Genomic DNA, 12552 nt, shown 5'->3' on the forward strand with positions numbered 1-12552 from the left:
GGTTTAATGTTACATATTACAAAATAACCACCATGTTAGCTTACACATTCTTGACTGAGTACCAACTAAAGTTTACTCATCATTTTCCACTACATCTTTGTGAGTGAGAAACAATGAGTGATTGACGCATTTTTTCACTGTTTTTTGTCAGTGAAAGCTGACAGATAACTGGTCTGTCCAGATCAGCTGAAGAAGAAAACAAGTGGTAAAACTCTGTGGTACATGAAAATCCTTTTGCCTGCACGAGAGATCACATTTCATTTTCTCAGACTAAACTATGCAATATGTTTAAACAGCTAAGCCACAGAATCTCACAAGAAACATTTGACTTTTTTAGGTTTGGTTTTACCGTATTTTACAGACTATAAAGTGCACCATATTACAAGGCACATTTTAAGAGACAGTAGTAAGGAACAAGGGTGCTGCCATGTTTGCAATCTAATTTTAGAAAGTAAACAAAACTGTAACTTGACTTTTTTCAAAATCAAACGAGTACTGGATGTTAATCTACACAGATTTCTCTCCTGAAAACTGTTTATTTGGGTGAATAAAGTGCTTCCATTTATTAACCCTAAGCTAAGATTGACAATATTTTAGTGTGGTAAGCAGCAGCACTTAGTGCTTAGTAAACTACATCTTTGTGAAGGAGAAAGAAAGAGTGACTGACACATTTTATCATCAACACTAAGGAACACTGAGGGATCCAGTAAGCCAGGGCGCTTTCTGCTAGCGGTTCATCCCATGTAGCTTGTTTTATCAGGGTAAACACACAGACTACAGTTCAATATACTTACCTCTGAACAGCGAAACAGCTAGCGCTGCGGTTAGCAGCTAATGCTAATACTGCTCCAGACTTTGTGCTGGAGAAACTTTACTGAAACTCCTTTATAACGCTGTCTTTTAGCAGAGTGGCTTTACTGCTCCTTATAACCTGACTGGTAAAATTCATAAATAAGGCGCATGGATTATAAGGCACACTGTCCATTTTTGGTAAAAATTAAAGGATTTAAAGTGAGGCTTATAGTGCGAACAATACAGTACTCATATTTAGGACTATAGGTGCTTCTTGTTCTTACATGCTGTGGAAATCCTGGTCAATACTTCAACTGCTAAACCCTTAATCATGAGGCGCAACATCTACCAGTGAGCCATAGGATCCTTTGGTTGCTTAATGTCTTTTTTGATCATCTATATCAGAATTTAAACTTTGCAATGAATAAATACTGAACGATCACTCTCAAAACTTGAACCCTAAATTTCCTCATCAGAAAAACACACATTCGTTCTTTTTTGGTTTGGTTGTACACATATTTAGCAACATTTAAAGAGTTTCTCTCTCACATGTTTAAAGGGGTTTAGAGAGAGCAGTCAGTCAAGGGAGGTGTTCTTTCTCCTGGTTATGTTTTACAATACATTCTTAGGTGTGTCAGATCGAAAAAATGTTGTTGCATAACACTTCAGCGCTCTAGCCCATTGTGTGTTTTTTTTTAAGAATATTTTTAGAATGTCGTAAATGTCAAAGCGTGGGCAAAAACTTGACACACAGAGAGAGACATAAACAGTATGGGATTATGGCTGCTTTGCTTTCTATGCATTAAAAACTGGGTCTGCAGCATTGTCTCAAGATGTGTAATAAGAACCTTTCAGTGTAAATGGATTTATGTGTGTGTGTGCGTGTGTGTGTTTTTTTTTACATTTTTAAAGTTTTTGTTGCTTCAAATAAAGCAATAATCTGTGGAAGATTGAGTTACTGTGTTTCAATAAAAATCAAGTTTAAGTTTATTTATTTATGTTTAATGTTTATACCCAAGTAATTAAGCAAATTAAGACTAAAATTGATGAATACATAAATACATATATTAACCATTTCTCTCTTTTAGGAACAATCTGTTACATTACATCAATTGCAATTTGTTTAGATTTAGACTAGTTCTTTATTAATTAAGGCACTTAAAGCAGCAGTCCTTAAAATTATTTATTTTAAATCATTTTAAATAATGCAAACTCTGTCTTCTTCTACTCATTCATGCATTAGAACTGAGCAAAAGATTCCTCACAAAAAAAAAACAACTAGATTCATCACCTCTAAAAAAAAGGACTGCACAACAAAGTGTGTTTTAAAGTAACTTATTAGCATGCTCTGTCAAATTAAACACTTTTACCAAAACCTTACAGACTGTCACTTTTCAAAGTAACTTACAATAGTAGAGAATACAACAGATTTCTCGCAAAAGGTAGATATGGCCAATATAGGTTTATTCATTGAAAGGGCTCAAGTAACAGCAAATAAATAAATAAACACAAGCATAAAACTATAGTCCAACCAACATGTTCAAGTAGGTCTAACATGGGTTGAATGTGGGTTGGGTGGCCCTCAAGTTCAGTGTACAACCCAGATGGGGCCCATGTTTAACCCCTCCAGGTCCCATAACTGTCCCTGATGAGGCCCATCACTGGTGTGGTTAATATTTATTATCAACACAGAACCTATGTACAAAACCATGATTGTTATGTTAATATATAACAATGTAAAGAACTCAACACTGTTGTTCATCAGTGGAAACTGGCTAATAACTGGTCTTTCCAGATTTGCTGGGGACAAATGTACTTCAGTAAAACACATGTAAAATCTTTGACCCGTACAAGAGCTCACATTTTAGTTTCTCAGCCTCAACTACATAACTCACATTATTGGAGTCATTATTTAATGTGGGGGTCACATGGTGGCTCCAGGGTCCCAGGGTTCAGGGTCTGATCTGGCCTTTGTTAAAGAGTAGATATTCAGGATTTATATGACTTTAATTAATTGATCATTTACTTTATTAGTCAATGATCTAATTGCTTCCATATCTGAGAAAATAGAGGAATTGTGTTAAACATGGCCAAATATACACAGATTTACATCACCACCACAAATATACACAGATTTACAACAGAAAAAAAAAAAATCAGAAACTACAGACTTGAACCGAACCAGTCTGACCACCAGTCTGACCACTATAATGCATTCAACTCACATACACTGCATTCAACTTACATACACACACCTGACAAGTTCAACCAGTGACATATACTGAAAGGTGTGGGTATGACTGAAGTGAGTGTCTATCTGTTCATCTTCATCCTGTAGCTGCTTAGTGAGATCAGTTTCTGACAGACAGAGAGAGTGTCTGTCTTGCATCCTCTCCTGCCCTCCAGAACTTTACAAAGGTATGTGGCTACATATATTCACTGTGTTCATGGTTTATATGTAAATATTTTTTTATATTTTTGGATTTATTATTATTTATTACTATGTCACATTTATTGTTTTATTGAAGAATCAGAGAAATTAAACAGAACTGATTTTGACTTTACTTTTTTATTAGTTTTATTAGTGCAAAAAACTTCAAACTTAACTGCATTTGGCTTTACATTTATTGAGTTCAGTTCAGAAAATTAAATGAGAAAAAAATAGTGCAAAAAAAAACAAATGACTTCTTATCACCTGGAAATTGTTCAAGTTTTCTTTCATTATTCCATATGGACATAAAAAATACTGACTTTTGATATATTTCTACATCAAATCTGATATAATGTGTATAGTGTACTTAAAACCACATCTGTTATTATTATGTGGAGGTTCTTTCACATTTAAAAGAGCCTAGAGTCCAGGTGGAACAGTTTAGTAATTTCTCTGCTTAGATAAGTTAGAATAGACCTGTCACAATATTTACATTATCAATTTATCGTATATTAAATGGATATGACCTCCATCATTTTCGCAATGTTGCATTTTCAACAGTGCTATTGTCTATTGCTTTTCTTTGCATTCCTTTACAAATTCTTCAACCATTCATGCAATAACCAATACATCAAAAGTGACTGTGAAAGATAAATAAAAAATATACATCTTCCAGACTGCTATTATTATAAAAGTTCATAGTCTTAAAGGGGTATAAATGTATTATTGTGTTGTAAATGTTACATGTTTCATCAATTATTTACACAATTATTTGGAATAACATATTTTCACATTGACCTGCATTTAAAGACACTGTTTGCTTTTATCATTTTTGAGATACAATGAGATATATGTGTACAAGACCTAAAATTTGGTTTGGTCTGACTGTAGGAAACCAAACAAACCTATTTAAAAATGTGGATCTGTGTGTGTGTGTGTGTGTGTGTGTGTGTACAGGCACCATGGCCAAAATAGTGGTCCAGCAGCCCCAGCCCGTTGTGATGATGGCCTCCTCCAACCAGTGGGGATCAGGCATCTGTGACTGTGGTGAAAATATAGCAGAATGTAAGTTAATTTATATGTATGTTTGTGCACTTTCTCTGTGTGTGTGTGTGTGTGTGTGTGTGTGTGTGTGTAAGTGTGTTTGTGGGAATGAGCCATAGGTTTTCAGTCACGTGCTAAAAGCTATATTTAAAGCCCTGCGTGTTTAAAGGACATGTTTATTCTCTTTCTGCTTGGTTGCTGAAATACTGTAAAAACACTTTGGTATGACAAGACCCTGGATAGTCTTGTTTCTTGTTATGTGGGAGGTCAAAAGCAGTGAATCACTTTTTCCTGACATACTTTTTTTTCTATAATTTTATTTCAAATTTTTCCCATTTTCTCCCCAATTTACACAGCCAATTACCTAACCCACTACCCCCCTCCCCCTATCACTAGTAATGCCCCAACACACCACGAGGGTGAAGACTAGCACATGCTTTCTCCGATACATGTAAAGTCAGCCACCGCTTCTTTCCGATGTGCTGCTGATGCAGCATTGCCGAGCAGCATCACAGCGCGCTCGGAGGAAAGGGCAGCGGCTCAGTTCCAATACATCAGCTCACAGACGCCCTGTGCTGCAGACATCACCCTAGCATGTGGGGAGAGAGCGCCATCTACCCACCCAGAGGGGCAATTTTGCTCCCTCTGAGCGCCGGCAGCTTGATGGCAAAGCTGCATGAGCGGGGGTTCGAACCGGCGACCTCCCGCTCATAGTGGCAGCGCTTTAGACCGCTGGACCCCCTTCCTGACATACTTTATCATACAAGTCCTTACTAAGTCCTTATGCCCTATTTGCTGCATCTGTGATGCTGATGTATTTGATTAGAACATGAAATAATGTAGAGTGCTTCCCTGCACTGCATCCTCCCTTCACTTCAGTGTGTTTAAGGGGGTCAGAGAAAGACATTTCTGCATTTCCTCATCAAACCCTGACAATCCACCCCAGTACAGAGCCACTTGTTGAGATGTTGAGGTTATATTTAGTAAGATTTGGTCACAAGATAATATATTGAGGTAACTATTGAATATTCAGGGGCCATATAATTACGTATGGAGACCATGGGATAATATAGTGAGGCCACAAGATAATACATTTAGGCTATAAGACAATATAATAATGCAAAAATATATTATACTGAGGCCATAAGAGAACACACCAAATATAATACCCTTTGATGATATAGGCAGGTCACTAGATAATATATTTAGACCACAAGACAATATAGTGAGGCCACAAGATAATATATTGTGAAGCCATTGGATAATATATTGTGGCATTAAGCCATTATAGTAATGCACACAAGATAATGTAGGCAGGCCACTAGATATAATATTGAGTCCACAAGACAATATAGTAATGCCACTACATTATATAGTGAGGCCACTACATGTTATATTAAGGCCACAAGATATTATAGTGAGGCCACTACATATTATATTAAGGCCACAAGATAATATAGTGAGGCCACACAATAATATAGGGAGGGCATTAGATAATATATTGAGGCTATAAGACAATATAGTTATGTCACTAGATAATATAGGTAGGCCACTAGATATTATACTGAGGCCACAAGACAATATAGTGAGGCCATTAGAGAATATATTGAAGATATAAGACAACATAGTAATGTCAATAGATAATATAGGTAGGCCACTAGATATTATACTGAGGCCACAGGACAATATAGTACTGCCACTAGATATTATACAGAGGCCACAAGATAATATAGTGAGGCCATTAGAGAATATATTGAGGCTATAAGATAATATAGTAATGCCACTAGATAATATAGGTAGGCCACTAGATATTACATTGAGGCCACAGGACAATATAGTACTGCCACTAGATATTATACTGAGGCCACAAGATAATATAGTAAGGCCATTGGATAATATATTGAGGCTATAAGACAATCTAGTAATGCCACTGAATAATACAAGTAGGCCACTTGATATTATACTGAGGCCTAAGGACAATATAGTCCTTCCACTAGATATTATATTGAGGCTACAAGATAATATAGTGAGGCCATTAGTGAATATATTGAGGCTATAAGACAGTATAGTAATGCCACTAGATAATATAGGTAGGCCACTATAGATATTATATTTAGGCCACAGGACAATAATGTACTGCCACTAGATATTATACTGAGGCCACAAGATAATATAGTAAGGCCACTAGATCCATTAGGCCACTTCTGGACTTCCTAGGCCACCCTCTCAGTGATCCAGCAAAACAGGTTCTCATCATCACTCATCACTATTAACACAGGTGCTCCACAGGGGAGTGTCCTAAGCCTCTTCCTCTTTACCCTCTACACCAATCACTGTGTAAATCCCACACCCATCACCACATATTTCAAATACTCTAGTGACACTTCTGTACTTGCACTTCATAATGACAATTTTATTATTTCATTGTACAAGGAAACTTGTTTCTTACTGTGCACATGACAATAAACTCTTTGAATCTTTGAATCTTGAAGACAATAATTACCAGGGGCCCATCTCCATCTCCCACATCACACACTGCTGCATCAACAACTTACTCCAGTGCAATATCAGTAAAACTACAGAACATGTAATTACCAACTTCAGAACATTAACACATATAACATATAACATTATTGTCACATGGGTACTGAGAATACTAATACACAATACTGTATATTAAAACCACAAGATATGAGTATATATATATATATATATATATATATATATATATATATATATATATATATATATATATATATATATATATATATAATATGTTTATTAATATTGTAGTATTATCTAAGTTTACTATTACTATATATAAAATTATGCTTTATTGTATATTCATATTATTTATGAACCCCTCAAATGCACAGGACCTGCCAGTGGATCCAGGCTGTCATTCTTTTCTCTGATAATCTAAGGCAATATTTTACCAAAAATCAGTATTGCACACAGGAAGAATTGGTTAACATTGATATATATTAATTTATGTTTATACTAGCCACAAAATCCAGTGCGAAACTCAAGAAGCTGACCTAATGTTTTGTCTACAATTACAGATTACAATTAGTATGTGTACAAATGTGTACATACGGAAATGTAAATTAAATGTGTAAATTTGTAGACCACTCCTTTTTGCCACCAGGTGACTAACTGTCACACTGTGTGTTGTCTGATTCAACATGGTTATTGGTTTGAAGGTTATTCTCTCTGACCGGATCCCGCTGATGTGTATCTTGTATCCCGCAGGCTGTTTCGGGTTCTGGTGTCTGCCCTGTTTTGCCTGCAGCACATCTAAGAAGTTCGGAGAGTGTTTGTGTTTACCGCTGCTCGAGTTCGGCTTCATTCCACCAATCACTTTAGCCATGAGGTCATCAATGCGCCAGCGCTACGGCATCGAGGTGAGGACCGCGAAAAGTGTCTTTCAGTAGTTAAAGTTTTAAGTGTTAACATTAAGTTGAATATTTGAAGATGTTCTACATTTCCTGAAAAGCTTAAGTGCAGTGATCATGGTTATAGTAAGATTTAGGAAAACAGATTTAAATGTTCTTTTTTTGTCCAGCAATAAACGTCTACAATACTGATATCATAAAAAATCTTATAAATGAAATTCATTAACAATTAAAAAGGAAAAAAATGAATTCAATTCTGAATTATATGTGTTCCACTTAGAATTATATCAGAATGGAATTATTTATTATTATATATTCAATATATGTTTTTTTTTATTATATATTATATCAAAACGATTACTTTTGATTGCTAGTAGGGAGAGGTGATATGGCCCTAAAATTATATCATGATATTTCATGGTATTTTTGCAATAACGGTACTCTTGGTGATATGACAAAACACTGAATTAAAAAATTATTTCAAGAATACACTAGTGCAATAAAATAAAAATAAAAATGTTTATATGTTTTATATTCAGATATTACAGATGTTATCAGATGCTACTAATAATGCACTCCAAATATCTCCATATATCCAGGATTAAAGTTAAATAAAAAATACTGTACAGCTATAATCTGTCTCTGGTAGATATATAATGGGAAATGAGAACAGTGTGATTTTTTTCTTTGCTAAAAACAGCAAAAAAGTAGTACTCTGATGTGATAATTAGGGATGGGTGATATGGCACGATTTTTCAGGGTATAATATCGTTCAAGAAATTCAGAAATGTTGGTGATATTATTGTGTCTGATACGATATGGCACACCCCTACTAAAAAACACAAGGAAAACAGCTGATTGTTCAGTGTTCCAGTTGCCAATTCAAGATCTTAATGCTTTTGCTTCCAACCAGGTTTTAAGCTGCAGAACGCATTGTTCTTTCTATGTGTCTTAACCAACTCTCTCTCTTTCTTTTACACAGGGAAGTATCTGTAATGACTGTGTCTATTCCTTCTTCTGCTGTCCCTGTGTTTGGTGCCAAATGTCACGAGAGATGAAAAAACGAAATCAACCAGTCACATTCATCAACAGCCGAGCAAAGTGATGACCATCATTACCAGCATCATCACAGATAATTATTATATAACATAAAAAAAATAATAGAAATAAACATGCATTGTTTTCAGATTACTGATATGTTGATTAAGCAAACAGTCAAAATGTGCAGATTTGGTTGGTGAATTCACTATGCTCTATGATTAAGTTCCACTAGTAGCTCACCTTATTTACTGAAGAATTGCTCCGAAATTATACAGCCTATTAAATGTGAATTGTTATTACTGAGTTACTAAAATATTTTTGTCTTTGTATTTTTTGCAATCACATGGCCTAAATAAATAATTTTACACATATTTAGTTTTCATTCATATTTACATATAGAGGTATAGATATTTACAAACTGGTTTGTATGTATAAATACAGCTCTGTGAAAAATTAAAAGACCACAAAAATTCAAGCAGTTCAGTTTGGTTTGATGGCTTGTAATAATTAATCTTCCTCTTGATTATGTTCCATAGGTTTTCAATTTGGTAAAATCAAGGAAAAACATTGTTATTCAGTGGTCTCTTATTTTTTCAGAGCAATATAATGACAAGAAAAAAACTAGTAAAAGTAACAGTCCAGTCTGTCTTGCAGGAACTTGTGTGTCCAGATATAATCACTAGAGGGAGCTGCTCTTATAATAATGTTGTAGAATTGGGCTGGGTGGCTTTATAATGTAGCTGTAGTAATAGTGTTTCTCCTGAGGAGAGCAGCATTGCATTTATCAAAACCACCTCACACAGTGAGCCTACAGAACAGAGGATGTGAGATGTCAATAAGACTAAAACTTCTCTCTGAGGTCTAAGCCTTTTTTTACTCAGCTGTCATTCTTTTATGGTTAAAAAATTATTTAAACTAAAATGTATTAAAATATAACCTAAAGTGAACTTCTACACCGAATAAATCTGAATAGAAGACACTAAAAGAAGATACTTGGCATCTTTTCTGTTTTCATTTCACACCAGATGGTTTTATGACTTTTATGTTATTAATTTGGCATTAGGATTTAAATAACAATGACTTTTTATGCCATATTATAATTGTTATTGTTATTATTTATAATACTATTGTTGTTAGTAAGTAAAGAAAAAAGCTTTAAGAAACACTGATAAAAGTATACAAAAAAGATCATTACTACTAATTATTGTGTCCCATGACTTTTGCCTCATGGAAGTTAAAGAACTGAATTTAATTTCTGTAAGAGACACTTGTCTGATTGCATGAACAATTGTAGCCAGTCACCACTGGTCATGCTCAATAACATCAAATGAACTGTACATTGTGATTGATAATGCATTCTATGACGTATTTACAGGTATAAAGGTGCCATTGTGGGATGAGAAGTGTTAAATGCTCACACAACGTATTAATAAAAGGTTTTATAGGTAAAGAAAACATACCTAACACCTTGCCATGAGCATGCTGGCCAGTGTTCAATCTCACTCACAAATTAACACCTCACAACTTATACAGTTGTGTTCGTTCCCAAGCTATCCCCTAAGGAAACTCCTCTGGATCAGTTTACACAGTGCTGTCACACTGACTTGAAGTCTAAATTGAATGTAAAGCCAATGTAGAGATGTTAGAATTGGTGTAATAATTGTATATATTGTTTTATACCAGTGAGTAGTCAAAGAGCTGCCTTTTAGACAAGCTGTAGTGGTGTAGGGAAGACTGACTGGCCCCAAGAAACAATGAGATATACAGTAGTCTAACAAATGAGATAAACACATAAATCACCTTGTCCAAAATACTGGCTAAAAAGAATGGTTTAGAACCTATATTGCATATATTAACCAATAATAACATGGTTGTTGGTATTATTATATCTACAGCATGTCATTACAACACACAGCCACCAGATGAGGTTTTATTCACATACAGCCATGTAGGCCAACCATGTAGAAAAAAGAACTTGAGATTTGATCTCTTGTAGAAAGTGTGTGATGTCATTTATCTTTACTTTATTTATTATTATTATTATTATTATTATTATTATTATTAATTTTAAAAACACACTTTACGTATCTTTTCTTTCCAAATAAAGCTAGGTCATATTGTGGTCTATCATGAATATGTGACAAGGTATATAAATGTATATATTATTATTGCTACTATAAATTAGAATTAAAATTATTATTTAATTAACATTAATATATATATAATATATATTAATATTAATTATACACACACACACACACACACACACACAGGAGTCCGTCATGGTTAGGATGTTGTTGCTGGGAGGCTTCAAGTAGGCCTGTATGAAAGTGTGAGGGACGCAAGGATTCAAATACCTTTAAAGTCTCGATGTTAATAATTATTAATACATAATAAAGGTACTGTATACTACCATTTTTTTTTTACAATATTCTGTTACATTTCATTAGTAATCTCTAAGAATCACATTTAAATGGCCTTACAATAATTAAAATTATGTTAAATACAACAAATACATAAAAATACTTTTTTTTCATCATGGCTTATTAAAAGCTAATATCTGTGTACAGCTTAACAGCCTGTATTGTTAATTTATCTTTTGATTTGAATTAAAGTAAAAATATAAAAGGAGCTTACTGAAAATCAACAGGTCCAGAATCAGCTATGAAAGCTGAACTCTTCAAATAATTATATACATAAAGACAATTTTTAAAGACAGACAAAACAACAAATTCACCACACTTGTGTTGGACACAGACAGAATGTAGCCTCTGTCTATAACCCATCTGTGCAGTGAACACACACACACACACACACACACACACACAGAGTGGTGGACAGCTATTGCTGAGGGGGATGGAGAACAGGGAGTGTCGGAGTCCTTGCTTAAGATTCCAACAGTGGCAGCTACCTGAACCCTGGGATCAAACTCACATCAATAACTCAAAGCTTTAACCACTGAGTCACCACTGCCCCAGGTACTTCTAATTATAATGGGAAAACATTAACTTGTTTTTATACATTAAAAATGTATAATTTCTTAATTAAGTACTTTGACTCTATCTAAGAGTAGGAGTATATCTATTTAGCAGATCTACATACAACCACTCACACAAAAAAGTCTAAACATGTGTACACTGTGTTATTACATTACGTTACATTACATTTGGCAGACGCTTTTGTCCAAAGCGACTTACAAATAATGATGTGATTAAAACACTGTTGACTGGCCAGGACAAGGTAGAGATTTGGCCTAGTCCCAGAAGACTTCCTTTTAACAGACAATCTCTATTTACAGTGCTGTGCAGTCCCAGGCAAAAGTGTTCAAAAGTGTTCTAGAAACTAAAAAAAATTAAGGAGCTTGGCGGGTCTTATAGATCTTATAGAATCAGAGGAATTCATGCAAAAAAAAATCTTATAGAATCTTATAGATTCATAATTTTTTTTTCTTTCAGAATCAAATAGATTCATAAAAAATTGTCTTCTAGAATTAGATGGGTTTGTCCAATAATTACTTCTAAAATCAACAGAATGTTCTCCCAAATTACTTAAAGAATTTAATAAATTGAATAATTATATCCAGAGTCAGTTGTGTCTGCTAATTGCCAACAAGAGAAAAATACTTTTATTATTTTAAAAATAATAAATAATTGTTTCTTAATTAAACCCTAATGAATTACTTTATTTCTTTAAAAAATTGACAGGTGAACACTACTTCATTAAAAAAAACTGTAGACCTGTGTCCCAGGCATGGATTTATTTTTGTCCTCGATGACTTCCTTTCTACAGAAAATCTCTATTCAGAATGCTGCACACTCCAGGGCTATGATCAATCAGTGTCTGTTCAGT

General features: G+C 34.3%; 2 protein-coding genes across 2 annotated transcripts in view; both read left to right on the top strand.

The window, feature by feature from the left end:
- The window catches only part of LOC103037073 (UDP glucuronosyltransferase 5 family, polypeptide G1), a 246053-nt gene that overhangs the window by 203105 nt on the left and 30396 nt on the right, over nucleotides 1-12552 (top strand). The gene's annotated exons all lie outside the window — the stretch shown is intronic.
- LOC103036465 (cornifelin homolog B-like) lies at nucleotides 3058-9074 on the top strand. The gene is made up of 4 exons (XM_007250167.4): nucleotides 3058-3210; nucleotides 4181-4288; nucleotides 7520-7671; nucleotides 8645-9074. The coding sequence occupies exons 2-4, from the start codon at nucleotides 4186-4188 to the stop codon at nucleotides 8765-8767; spliced, it is 378 nt and encodes a 125-aa protein (XP_007250229.2). The 5' UTR covers nucleotides 3058-3210; nucleotides 4181-4185; the 3' UTR covers nucleotides 8768-9074.

The sequence above is a fragment of the Astyanax mexicanus genome, chromosome 8 (assembly GCF_023375975.1).
Source record: "Astyanax mexicanus isolate ESR-SI-001 chromosome 8, AstMex3_surface, whole genome shotgun sequence".
NCBI lineage: Eukaryota > Metazoa > Chordata > Actinopteri > Characiformes > Acestrorhamphidae > Astyanax > Astyanax mexicanus.

Bases quoted from the DNA above. Each gene is read 5' to 3' on its own strand.
- LOC103036465 (XM_007250167.4), top strand. From the start codon at position 4,186: ATGGCCAAAATAGTGGTCCAGCAGCCCCAGCCCGTTGTGATGATGGCC. The intron at 4,289-7,519 runs GTAAGTTAATTT...TGTATCCCGCAG, and splicing joins TGGTGAAAATATAGCAGAAT to GCTGTTTCGGGTTCTGGTGT. The intron at 7,672-8,644 runs GTGAGGACCGCG...TCTTTTACACAG, and splicing joins GCCAGCGCTACGGCATCGAG to GGAAGTATCTGTAATGACTG.